This window comes from Phyllopteryx taeniolatus, chromosome 1, assembly GCF_024500385.1.
Source record: "Phyllopteryx taeniolatus isolate TA_2022b chromosome 1, UOR_Ptae_1.2, whole genome shotgun sequence".
Taxonomy (NCBI): Eukaryota; Metazoa; Chordata; class Actinopteri; order Syngnathiformes; family Syngnathidae; genus Phyllopteryx; species Phyllopteryx taeniolatus.
In genome coordinates, this window is record NC_084502.1 from 4,223,489 (window position 1) to 4,237,495 (window position 14,007).

Below are 14,007 nucleotides of genomic sequence, written 5' to 3' on the forward strand. Positions count from 1 at the left end.
TAAAAGTACTACTAAGCAGAGGAAAACAAATTACAGGATTCCCTCAGTCGCGGCAAGGTAAATCTAACGGTATAAATGATAGAGGATTATATCGTACGTTCTATGTTTTATATATCTTTATATTGCACAGCATGAAGTAATGAAATAATTAAATAGAATGTAAAGAAATTAAACCCTTTTTGCCACATTTTTCTGCTTCCGGTGCACGCCTTGGCCAACTGGGGGCAGAATAGTACAGATATATGGATATACATGGAAACCCAAATTACTCTGCAGTAATATTAGGCGCTCTTCACAGAGGATAAAGAATATATGCCTCTGACTATTGTTATATTATCTCTCTTCATGTTGCTCAACCGTTTATTTTGCAACACCGATCGTATTCGTTCATGGTGTTTTTCCATCATGCGTTAGCATTAAGCTTGCAGACTTTTCCTTTCCTCACTTATCTTCGTCTCCTCTTAAGCAGTATAACCTCGCATTGATAGTACTTTTGCCTGGCTGACCACTGGGAATAATGGATTCATGCATCCAATCTCACACCAGCTCAGACATCCAAAAATGAATTTCAGAAACACCTTCCCTAGCTCTGGTGGCTCCGCCATTATGTGACAGATTCTATTTCCATGGAGCGCGTCTTGTCTACCACTTTGCTCCAATATCTGCTTGCCCCCCAATGAGTGTGTGTTTGTGTGTGCTGTATAATGAAGCTTGTTGGGGCCAGCTGCTCAAGGCTGAGGCTGGGCATTAACCCAACAGATGGAGCCAGCCTGGGCTCCCAGCCTTGCATATGGTGGCCAGGAGGAGAGTTGGCTAATGGAGCGTGGACACGCACACACACACAGACACACACACATAGACACACACACACACACACACGCAGAGCTTTCTTTGACACCCCTTACACATTTTATCATGAGGCAGAGTTGGCTAATTCAGTCAAACCTGCCTTCCACAACCTTGACAGGATGGTTTTGGGGAGTGTGTGTGCGTGTGTGTTGTATTAAGCAAGCCAGACCCTTCAAGCAGGGGGGGAGGTCATACGCCACGTGCTCCGTCACCTCCTATTGATCTCCTATCTTGTCCCCTGTGGTGCAAGACAGACTGACAGATAGGCCCCTGCTTCTCTAAACTAACCTATGACCGACACTTACCTCTTTTCTTATTTTTGGTGTAAATAATGCATGTGCGGTCAAGACATCCAACAACATTTATTCACTCGTTCTCATATTGATGTAAAGTGAAAGCATAATAGACTGATAAGTCACAGTAATAACCATAATGAGTCCTGAAGTAGGAGGGAGTGTTTTTTTTCCCCAAGCATTGGAATTGATTGTTATAGACGCTTTATGCTGAGTCATCAGATTAATTATTAAATGAACAAATGTGGAAGAAAAGCAATCTGAATCCCATCGAAAAACAAGAATTTAGCTAATATATTTTCTATTGAACCTTTGCCATTATTTAGCAAAGTGACGTGAACTTCCTCACACAATAAATTTCATGTCAGACAAAATTAGAAGCGATGAAAAACTGTCATCCAGATTGCGGACAACAGCAAGAATCAGGATCATTCTGAAATTAAAACTGTCTAAAATAAAACCTCTTGTTTACTTGATTGATCGACTGACTTGATTAAGCAGAGCTAAAATCACCTAACATGCGTGAAGGGGGGTAAAAAATGGAAGATGAATAGAAGAGAATGACGTTCAGCCTTTGAGAGCCAACTCTTGAGTTCTCAATAAAATGAAAATACATTTCTAAATTTGACACGCCACAGAGAACTGTTGTTAAAACCCTGCTAAATTTGAATGACAAAAAAAAATAAAAAATCCATTCTCAGGGTCTAGGCATAGCTAGCTCGCTAACTGCATGTCGCAAATCCGCCAGATGTCCACAGATATCAACAAAGGGATGCCGTCAAGTTCTTATATAGTGGGGGAGGGGCAACTCATGCCAGCCCCCAAAAAATCAGGAATATGAAATGATGAAAAACTATTTAATGCACTATCTCCACGAATGAGTACTACATAGTTTGGAGTCTTTGCACATGCCGTCAGAAATTATTTAGAAACAAATCTCTGAATTTGCTTTACAGGTTCTTTCTAGACAAACAGGATTTTGTCTTTTGAAATTATTTCTTCAAATTTACACAGACTAAATTTTCGACTTTGAGCAGCGTGGGAATGACCGATAAGCTCCCAGACGAGATTTATTTGTGCCTTGGGATCCATGAAGAAATAAAAAATATACTATTAATAATAAGTTGCAAGATGCCTCTTGAATATCAGCTGCAGGAGTTCTCAATCATTGAGAGCAGCCCAGGTTTGGCTACAGAAGCGGCCAAGCACAATGACTTCTGACCGTCATTAGTGTTCTCATTGTCCCTCAGTGACCTCAAGACCACCTTTAGGTAAGAGAATGAAAGAAGTGGAGCACTTAAGTCTGAATATGTGCTCAACAAGGTCTTGACGGTTACAATTTGTTGTTAAGGGCTGCATAACATACTACTGTGTACGTATGTGTGGGGTTAATAGGATGCTTCTATGGAGAATGTGGATCTATTAATAATGCATGTGTTGTCACGGTGGGGCACATGGGGGCTTAGATTGCTGTATTGGAGTATCGACTGGTATGAGCGTCTGTACGTGCGGGATTAAAGAGCTACTGTTTAGACATCGTTAGGGCGTTAAATAGCCACATTTATACAACTGGTAGATAGTTGAATTTGAATCTGTGAACTGTGAAATTGGCCCATTTGTTTATTTGCCTAATTCCACAGAGATCATCGTCTCATTGGAGGGCTATTAACGTCATTACCGTCCCAACTGCGGCGACCAAGGCCAAATACGCATATGCGCAGAAACTATGTGCAGTTAGTCCAAAAGACCACGGCCATAAACAAAGGATAAAAAAACGGGATTTCTTTTATTTTTTTTAGTAAATGTGGAGTGGCAGCAGTGTTTTTTAATTCGTTGTGATTTTAATTGGAAAATTCTGATACAGCATTGTTTTTTGTTTTTTTTTCAGCAAACTCGAATGCCAATTTCAGTTACCACCGATTCGTGATCAGCTCTGCATGTGCATGTGGGAGCATGTGCTGATTTGAACTCAGAATATACAACTCAATCGTCTTATCATTCAAAATCAATTGTGTGTCCTTGCTCTGAGAAATACAAGAAGTGCCTTTAATGTCCCCCTCAGGCAAAATTCAGTTTGCATCTATGTTTCATGGTTGGTCGCAGCGGCTCTCCAACCACCTTAATTAATTGCTAGTCCTTTGGAATTGTTAGTGGTAGTCCCCCAACTATTTGCTCTGCTATTATATACCTTGGAGCTTTATCGCTATCTCTGGAATTAAGTCGATACAATTCAAGTGTTTCTTGCAGGCCAAACCGCATCTTAGATTGTACCACACCAGGCGCAACATAACTCATTAATGGCTACGTATTATAGATCAGCCCATTGGCTCATATTTCAAACCTTATTCTAATGTTGCATTATGTTTTGCCAGTGTGTCGTGCATAGTTGTGACACAATCACTCTGACAGTTTGTGTGCACAGAGCAACAACTGCAGAAACTCTGAAAAAGTTTCCCCACAGTAGTTGGAATCAGGATCATATTTAAAATTTTAAACAAAATCTCTGCACCACGGCTGTAAATAAATAATAGCGCTCATATTTTTTTTTCTTTTCCAGGACAGTGACCTGCTGACATTTAACATCTCAGCCCATCACTCGTGGTGGAGTGAACACGGGCCAGGCTGTGTGAGGAGAGAGATGCCACACGCTGAAGGGGCCCACACCACTGAAAGCCATTCCTACATCACGGTCATGGGCTGCTTCATGGACTACCAGTACATCGAGGTCATCCACAGTGGAACACAAATCCTGGCTGCTGTAAGTATCAGTCTGCAGTTTCCTCAGTCACATGTGATATCACCTATTTATATGACGGTGGATAATGACTAAAGTGATGATTGACAACAATTGGTCTAATTTGATTTTAAGCATGTCTACACAAGTATATTAGACAAACTTTGACTTATGCAGATTTCAATGTAAGATACCAGTGCTATGATTTGATTACATAGTGGACTTGGTCGTTATACGTTGCTGACTTTGATTACCAGGGATGAGAATTGAAAATCTGTTCTATCCGAGAGCCGGTTCGCTGTAATTCGATTCCAAGAAATAATTATTTTGCTTGCCCGACGATTCTGCTTATCAAAGAGAACCAGCGCTTTGACCGGGACTCGGCCGCTGGTTAGGCCACTTAAAGCGCCTCGTTCTCGGCCGTGATTGAGCTCACATCATGGCGAGAATGACAGAAGTACGAGGATGAGAAAAGAATTGTATGTGTTGAGTGCAAGGCGCTCTGATATCTTGGGAGGTACGCAAAAACTGCATTAAAGGGAGAGTATGAAGTTTTCAAACTGCTAGCAAGATTTGAATGTAGGCTCACTCATTCTCCACCGCTGGCCCCTAGCGTGTTTGGGCAGAGAAACACCCCCACGTGTCTAACACAAAATGTTAATGGTTTGATGTTGTATTTTTGGGAATGTACAATCAATTAAAGATACGAGAGAGGTGATCAACTTACCTGATGACACGGTGAGAACGGTGACATCACCGTTCGTTCGTACGTTAGCAGCAGTCACCCAGCAATATGCAGCCATCCGCATATAAGACACCACAATACCCTTAATTTGAAGAGCTGTCCAATTCCTTCTTTTTAACTTTTTTTGCTAACCGGTAGTTAAATATTCCAACCAAGAAACTAAGATAGCCTACTTTTGCATGAGGCTGCTGTGTCTCCGCGAGGCTCGTGAACACGACAGTGGCAAGTATTCAGTCAGGCCCCCTGTCTCTTAAGTCTCTAATTGGCTATTGTTGTTGCGCCGTGCCCAGTTGTAAGATTATAATTAAAATTGGAGACATTGGATGAGACGGATGATTTTACGAAACATCATTTTTGATTATATTCTTCTGTTAGGTCATACAGAGAGTTTTAAGATGTAGCCAGACACGTAGAGCTCCTCAAAAGATGAATTAAAAGAAAAGGAAGAAAGCAAGTATTCTTTTGTCTTGACAAAGGGGGCTTTTTAAGGTTCCCATGAAATATTTAGTTGAGGTTCCAAGGATGATCATTTGTGTCATTTTGGTGAAAAATGCGACTCTGCTGGTAATTCATCGCTGTCTGCTCAAATTCGGCGTGTGCCCCAAGATGCCGATGATGACAGAAGATATCCTGAAGAGAAGCTGATTTTACTTGGCACAGGTGGAAGAGGGGTCATTTTCTCAATTTGAGGGTAGCAGGTTTGATCCACTCAGTCATGTCAATGTACCTTTGAGCAAGATCTGGGAACCCAATTTGATACTCATCAGCCATTTGCTGTGTGTCCCGTGTGCCACCGTCAGTGTGTGGCAACATGTAAATGTGGTTTACCTACAATATAGAAAGCATTTCTTAATGCCACCAAGTGATTAAAAAAAGTGACAATTTGAATCAGGGACAAGCTTTTAAAACTGGGTTATGGCATCATTCATTTATCACTGATGGGAATATTGTAGGCGTCACAGTTCCGCAGTTGGGAGTTTGAATCCAAGCTTTCATCCAAATGTCCTATATTATGTACTTTTATTGAATGCCTTTTTTTTCTTCCACCGTCATCCATCGATCCATCCATCCATTTTCCACCGCTTATCCGAGGTCGGGTCGCGGGGGCAGTAGCTTTAGCAGGGAAGCCCAGACTTCCCTTTCCGCAGCCACTTCATCCAGCTCTTCCGGGGGAATCCCGAGGCGTTCCCAGGCCAGCGGTAGGATGTAGTCTCTCCAGCGTGTCCTGGGTCGTCCCCGGGGTCTCCTCCCGATGGGACGTGCCCGGAACACCTCACCAGGGAGGTGTCCGGGAGGCATCCGAATCAGATGCCCCAGCCACCTCATCTGGCTCCTCTCGAGATCCTCCCGGATGACCAAGCTTCTCACCCTATCTCTCAGGGAGAGCCCGGACACCCTGCGGAGGACCCACAGCTCGTGACCATAGGTGAGGGTAGGAATGTAGATCGACCGGTAAATCAGCTTTCAGCTTAGCTCCTTCTTTACCACAACGGATCGATACAAAGTCCGCATCACTGCAGACGCTGGACCGATCCGCCTGTCGATCTTCCGTTCCATTCTTCCCTCGTGAAAAAGACCCCAAGATACTTGAACTCCTCCACTTGGGGCAGGATCTCATCCCCGACCTGGAGACGGCATGCCATCCTTTTCAGACTGAGGACCATGGTCTCAGATTTGGAGGTGCTGATTCTCATCCCAGCCGCTTCACACTCAGCTGCGAACCGCTCCAGTGAGAGTTGGAGGTCACGGCTTGATAAAGCCAACAGAACCACATCATCTGCAAAAAGCAGAGATCCAATACTGAGGCCACCAAACCGGACCCCCTCTACGCCTCGGCTCCGCCTAGAAATTCTGTCCATAAAAGTTATGAACAAAATCGGTGACAAAGGGCAGCCTTGGCGGAGTCCAACCCTCACCGGAATCGAGTACGACTTACTGCCAGATATGCGCACCAAACTCTGACTCCCTGTACGACCATACAGGGATCGAACAGCCCGTATCAGGGGGTTTGGTACCCCATACTCCTGAAGCACCCCCCACAGGACCCCCAGAGGGACATGGTCGACCACCTTCTCCAAGTCCACAAAACAAATGTAGACGGGTTGGGTGAACTCCCATGCACCCTCGAGGACCCTGCCAAGGGTGTAGTGCTGGTCCACTGTTCTACGGCCAGGACAAAAACCACACTGCTCCTCCTGAATCTGAGATTCGACTTCCCGACGGACCCTCCTCTCCAGCACCCCTGAATTGACCTTACCAGGGAGGCTGAGGAGTGGAACACACCCTCCAGTCCCCCTTCTTAAAAAGGGGGACCACCACCCCAGTCTGCCAATCCAGAGGCACTGTCCCTGATGTCCACGCGATGTTGCAGAGGCGTATTAACAAGGACAGCCCTACAACATTCAGAGCCTTGAGGAACTCCGGGCGAATCTCATCCACCCCCGGGGCCTTACCAGGAGATTTTAACCACCTCGGTGACCTCAACCCCAGAGATAGGAGAGCCCGCCTCAGAGAACCCAGACTCTGCTCCCTCATGGGAAGGCGTGTCGGTGGAATTGAGGAGGTCTTTGAAGTATTCTCCCCACCGGCTCACAACGTCCCGAGTCGAGTTCAGCAGCGCCCCATCCCCACTATACACAGTGTTGATGGTGTACTGCTTCCCCCTCCTGAGACGCCGGATGGGGGGCCACAATTTCCTCGAAGCCATCCGGAGGTCTTTCTCCATGGCCTCACCGAACTCCTCCCATGCCCGAGTTTTTGCTTCAGCGACCACCAAAGCTGCATTCCGCTTGGCCAGCTGGTACCCATCAGCTGCCTCAGGAGTCCCACAGGCCAAAAAGGCCCCATCGGACTCCTTCTTCAGCTTGACGGCATCCCTCACCGTTGGTGTCCGCCAACGAGTTCGTGGATTGCCGCCACGACAGGTACCAGCAGAGCCTCACAATACGTTTGGGCCTGCCACGTCGGACCAGCATCTTCCCCCACCATCGGAGCCAACTCACCACCAGGTGGTGGTCAGTTGACAGCTCCGCCCCTCTCTTCACCCGAGTGTCCAAGACATGCGGCCGGAAGTCAGATGACACGACCACAAAGTCGATCATCGAACTGTGACCTAGGGTGTCCTGGTGCCAAGTGCACGTGTGGACACCCTTATGCTTGAACATGGTGTTCGTTATGGACAATCCATGATGAGCACAGAAGTCCAATAACAGAACACCGCATGGGTTCTGATCGGGGGGGCCGTTCCTCCCAATCACGCCCTTCCAGGTCTCACTGTCATTGCACACGTGAGCATTGAAGTCCCCCAGCAGAGCGATGGAGTCCCCAGCGGGAGCGCTCTCCAGCATCCCCTCCAAGGACTCCAAAAAGTACTCTGAACTGCTGTTTGGTGCATAGGCACAAACAACAGTCAGGACCCGTCCCCCCACCCGGAGGCGGAGGGAGGCTACCCTCTCGTCCACCGGGGTGAACCCCAACGTACAGGCGGCGAGCCGGGGAGCAATAAGTATACCCACACCTGCTCGGCGCCTCTCACCGTGGGCTACTCCAGAATGGAAGAGAGTCCAACCCCTCTCGAGAGGACTGGTACCAGAGCCCAAGCTGTGCGTGGAGGCGAGTCCGACTATATCTAGTCGGAACTTCTTGACCTCACACACCAGCTCGGGCTCCTTTCCTGCCAGAGAGGTGACATTCCACATCCCTGGAGCCAGCTTCTGTAGCCGGGTCCCCGCCCAGCTCGCACTGCACCCGACGCCTATGGCCCCTCCCACAGGTGGTGAGCCCATGGGAAGGGGGACCCACATTACCCTTTCCCCCATGGGTGCAGGCCTGGCCACCAGGCGCTCGCCTTCGATCCCCACCTCCAGGCCTGGCTCCAGAGGGGGGCCCCGGTGACCCGCGTCTGGCTGGGCAAGGGAAACCTGAGTCCATTTTTTGTCGTCATCATAAGGGGTCTTTGAGCAGTGCTTTGTCTGGTCCCTCACCTAGGACCTGTTTGCCATGGGTGACCCTGCCAGGGGCATAAAGCCCCAGACAACTTAGCTCCTAGGATCATTGGGACACACAAACCCCTCCACCACGATAAGGTGACGCCTCAAGGAGGGGTCCATCGTCATCCCCATGACTAATTTTCTTATTAGTGTAGTCAGCAGAATATCTGCACTTCTTTTATTCTGTCCCTTATTGCTCATTTTTGTTGCTTCCATTGTTAAAAAAAAACCAAGGGGATTCTAAAAGAAATTTTTTGAGCGGGAGAGAGCATAATGTTCACGACAGAACACAAAGGAGGAAAAAAATATGGGCGATTTCATTTGTAGTTTTTATCTGCAGATGTCACTTTTGCTTGAGGGTAATAGTTACGAAAACGCACACATATCACATTTACTGATTAAATCACAGTAAATTCAAACATTATTCTGTGGAAGCCATCATAGGATTTTACCAGCAAAGATTGATCATGCACAATTGTCACATCTGCTTCACTCCCTTGTTCCATTGCTTATTTCATCTTTTTATTCTTGCCCCACCCAACACAGAATATCAGTACAGCCTGTCTATCTGTCTCATTTTTCCACCTGGATGTCAAACCATTTGACCTTCACGTTTGTCAAAGCCTGCCTAAAAGGAGTAAAAGGACGCGGCACAGAACTCTGTGCTCGCTTGTTTCACTCACTTTCTCCTGTCGCCTTCACTTCACCTCTCGGGCAGTAGAAGCACGTTCACGCCACTCACACATCTGTGTTAAAGTTGAGCTTGTCTAATGGCTCCCGAGAGCTTTGTTAGTTAGTACTGCATTTGTTAAGGCTTTATTTATTTCCCTGTTTTTTTTTTTACTTAAATGTTTTATTTTTTATTTCTTTACTACATGGAGACGGCCTCAGCTTCATAGTACGGCACTAATATTAGTCATTCTTTGCAGAGGATAAAGACTATATGACTGAGTGCTGTTATATTATCTGTTTACAAGTGTTTCTGTTTGTGTTCAAATATCCGTCGCTTAAAGGATTATAACACCGTAACATCGATGCTATTCGTTAGCCCATCATTGGAGTTTCCCATTATCTGTTAGCATTACTGTAACAGCCTTGAAGGTAAAATAGCAAAAATGAGCAAATATATAGTCTGTATGTAACAATAGCAATAGGTAGGATCTCTGACTAATTTGCAGTAGTCAGCAGTTGCGATGCGTCTGGACAAAACAAGGAGAAGAGAGGGGAGATAAATGCAGAGGAGAGAATTAGTCTCCAGCAGGTTAGTCACGGAAAGTCATGTCATCGGGCTACTCAGAGTACATAAACACACCGCCGTCTGCCATTCTACCTCAACGGCTGTCTTTGCCAAGCGCTTTAATTGTTAATCTGTTTAGCAGGGAAATGGATTTTGCTCAGATTATATTCACTCAAACATGAGTCCTTTCTTCTGAAAGCCAACACACAGCAACCTTTGTATGAAGTAAACAAATAGCTATTTTCTTTTTTTTTTTCTTTTTTTTTTTGAGTTTGGTTGTGAAACTCTTTGTTCCACCTTACATTCCTGCTCTGGTTAGCGGTGTCCCCTTTTCCTGTCACCTTTCACCCACTCGGACCTCATCTGAATTCTTTGAATCGTGCCGCATTTGAAGACAAAGCCCTGTTTTGTTTGCTTTCGCAGCTTTCAGTCATGCGGTGCAGCCTCTCGTGTCAATGATGTGTGTGTTTTGGGATATTAGCATGCCGTGCAATTATTGGATGTGAAAGATGCAAATGAGACAACGTGTGTGTTTGTGTGTGTGCACTTGCGCGTGTGTGTGTTTTGATGGGGGAGGGGATGGGAGAAAAGAACAGGTGGATGTGGTCTCTGCAGACCCTTTCTCCTCATGTTTTGTCATTAAACTCTCAGCCACACACACACGTGAACGTCTAATTTTCTAGAGGGAAGCCTGCGCCTCATTGTCAGGCAGAGGGTTCTGCGTAATTAACCTACAAGACATCTGCAAAAACCCCTCGCATGCTCTCTCTTCGGTCTCTCAACCTCTATTGCTCTATTTTACCTTGGACTTCATCCTGCTGATGAGCTATAATCAATAATGTGATGTTTACTTGTAGATTGACACAGATTCCCATCATTGCTCGCATACTGTTTTCTATTTTTTATGAGCCATTATGATCTATGTAATAGATGTCAACCCATAATCTTAAATTATATATATTTTGTACCTCTTTATTTTGCTGTTAAAGAACACAACACCAAACAAATGCACAAGCAAGTTGATTGATTGACTGTTTTATTTGAACATATAAACAGAAATAAACATAAAAAAAAGAAAGCGGCAATAAATTTCATCCCATCACAGTTTACATGTTCAGAAAGGAGTAGGAAGAAGTAATACAAACATATCTAGTCCTACCACCTCTTCTCAAAATAATTGTTAATTATCACATGCTGTTAATACAATAAATGGTCATTCTTAGGAATTGCTTAGTTTTTTAAAAGTATCCAAATAATGGGCCCATATATGGCTGGCGTCAAGTAGAAACCTTCCATCTCCAAAACTATCACTTCGCAGGAATCCCTAACCCTATTGACCAATAGTATGGGTTTGTGTAAAAATATGAAATTAACTCAAGTTGGACGGTCCTCAGAACTGTGAGGCAGACGCTCTAACCAGTCGCCCACCGTGCCGCCCCTGATATACACAAAACTTCAAATATCCTAAGAACTTAAAAAGAATAAAATTAAAAAAAATCATGGCACAGTTTCATTACAAGACTCATGCTAACACAACCAAATGTAACCAAACATTATCACAATTTCCTCTGTTCATACACGATTTATATCATTTTTTCTATACTTTAATTATTGAAAATTTGTTTCAACAAAGCAAGTCTACCACACATTTTCAATTCAGTTCCATAATTATTCCTTAAAATTACCACCTCTAATGGAAACGCATCTCTTCTTTATATTGGTTCTTGTCTGTTTTTTTACATAACGACAAAACTGGTAAGACACGCGGCCGTTGCTCTTACCAGGAAATAAAAATGGAAGAAAATCCTTTGTGCACTCAATGAGTCGTGATGGTACAGAAGCATAGAATTATCTGAATGTCTTGGTAGACAGAATAAAGTAAGAATTAGGGTTCCAACCCCTGATTTATTAATTTATGAGTGACAATTGTGTACAAGTGTTAAAAACTGAAAATGTCCAGAGCCTTTTCTATGAGATGAAATAAATTCATGCCTCGTGGACACATTTTTATGATCGCGTGAGCGCTGTGAAAATGTAATATGCCAGTCTGAGCTGGTCTATTCAGTGACCCTAATTAGCCTTTGCAGATACACTTAGCCTTTTTCTTTTTACCTACCTCAGCAGTTGGCCATGTTCACACGTGCACACACACACTGAACTTTCTTTCCACCCTCATTAGGACTATCAGGACTGCATCCTTTCCAACATAGTAACTAGGTGAATGGAATGGATGACTTTTCTTGAGATGTTTTCCCACATCCACACCCAGAACCTTTTTTTTTTGTGCCCAGCCCTGTGCTTTATGGCGCTTCCTCGGGACCCTTGTCTCAGCTGTCATTGCTGCTCGCTGCCCAGATGAGACAGAACAGAGGTCCACGGGAGCATTGTGTTAAAACAAAGGCATGTGATGAGGACCAACTGTGTGCTTCCTCCTATCAGTGTAAATGCATAATGCAGATGAAAGTTTGTGCTGGAATCTGCATGAACCCTAGTAGCTGTGTGTAATGGGAAAATAGACAATTGGTCACAGGTATTATCTTCAGCATGTTGTTTGCTCTCTCCGAATTGCATTGTGATTCTGCAGACGAAACCCTCTACGTCTCCTGTCCAAATCATCCAGATTGATAGAGTTAGATTAAGTTGAGGTACTTCAGTAATAGACAATACTAGCATAACAAACAACAATAGTGAAGAACAAAGCGTACTTCTCCTTTAAAAATTTGGCTTGGGATTGGGAGGGAATGGGATCAATCTTCTGTGGGAGTGGGAGAGGGTGGGATTTTTTTGTAAACACTCGCTCGAAATTGGGAGGGGATGGGATTATTTCTATGGGAGTTGGAGGGAGCGGGAGTCGAAATCCACTCCTGTGTCGGCCTCTAATGTGCTAATGTGTTTAATACCAATTTGAACGATCCGGTTCACACGGACAGAGGATTAAGGGTTTAGGTGCAAATGCAACATGGACATTTTTCACCCAACTTGTTGCAGCGTTGTAGCAATGGCTCGGGAAGTGGTACATTTAAAATGCTTTGTTTTCACGTTACCACTTTTAGTGCTCTTCTCAGTGCAAAAATATAGGAAATGAATAGCTGCAGTCACTTGTGGGAAGATCTGGTACGCGTGCATGTGCAAACTCCTACTGTACAGTACACACTGGAAACCCCCTCAACCACATGGAAGACTTTACTCACTGGTCATTAACTGGATGGGTCCATCCGTTCCCAAGAAATTCCCCTTTCCCATTCTCTTGAACTGTAAATGTTTGTCAATGCTTTGCGGTGATGTTATGTGATTCAGTGGGACCGCAATCGCGGGGAGAGTTTGGTGATTCTATTTGTTGCTGTTCACAAAGTTCTGCACACAACTTTATTTTTTATGACAAATCAATTGCATAGATGGATGGATAGATAGAGTGGATATAAAAAGATACACACCCCTGTTCAAATGCCAATTTGTGTGGTGTAAAAAAAAAATCATTTTAAATCTGAAGAAAAGCAGCCCCAATGCATGATTTTGCCACAACCGTGCTTCACTGTGGGAATGCTGTTCTTTTGGTGATAAGCACAGTTGTGTTTGCGCCAAACGTGCCTTTTGAAATGATGGCCAAAAGGTTCTGCCTTGGTTTCATCAGACCACAACACATTTCCGGCATATGTTTGGAAGGTTTTTTGTTTTTTTTTCCTCCACAATGAAAACAACATGAGGTAAAGCAGGCATTAATCGTTTCTTTATTCTAAATCATTGACTACAGTTGCTGCTGCTCTGTGACGTTTGTTGCACGTGGTTGCAAGGCTCACCGTTGTCTAACCTCGCTTGTCTGCTTATGTGTTCACAGCTCCTGGGCTTTGTGTACGCCTGTTATGTTGTCAGCGCCATCACAGACGAGGAGGACAGCTGTACGTAGTCCAACCTCTCAACCCACTCAACACTTTTCACTTTTCTTTCTCCCTCTGCTCCCAAACCCTGATTTTTGCTGGGTTCTCTTTCTCCCTTCATACTCAAGCAAAAGGTCATAAGACCTCCTTCAGTCTAGCCTTCCTTTTTCACGCTCTTCTTCCCTGCTTGTGCTGTCATCTCATGATGCACTTTCGTATTCTTTCTCTCTCTTGTGACTTTTGTTTGTCAGTCCTGTCTCCAATGTCGGTATGGTGACTTTTTCT

General features: G+C 44.6%; 1 protein-coding gene across 3 annotated transcripts in view; it reads left to right on the top strand.

The window, feature by feature from the left end:
• Positions 1-14,007, top strand: part of nkain4 (sodium/potassium transporting ATPase interacting 4) — a 43,797-nt gene that overhangs the window by 19,085 nt on the left and 10,705 nt on the right. For all 3 annotated transcript variants that reach the window (XM_061758818.1, XM_061758739.1, XM_061758900.1), the window contains 2 exons: positions 3,700-3,900; positions 13,683-13,743. In XM_061758818.1, the coding sequence (XP_061614802.1) occupies positions 3,700-3,900; positions 13,683-13,743 (262 nt within the window). The remainder of the gene's footprint in view (positions 1-3,699; positions 3,901-13,682; positions 13,744-14,007) is intronic.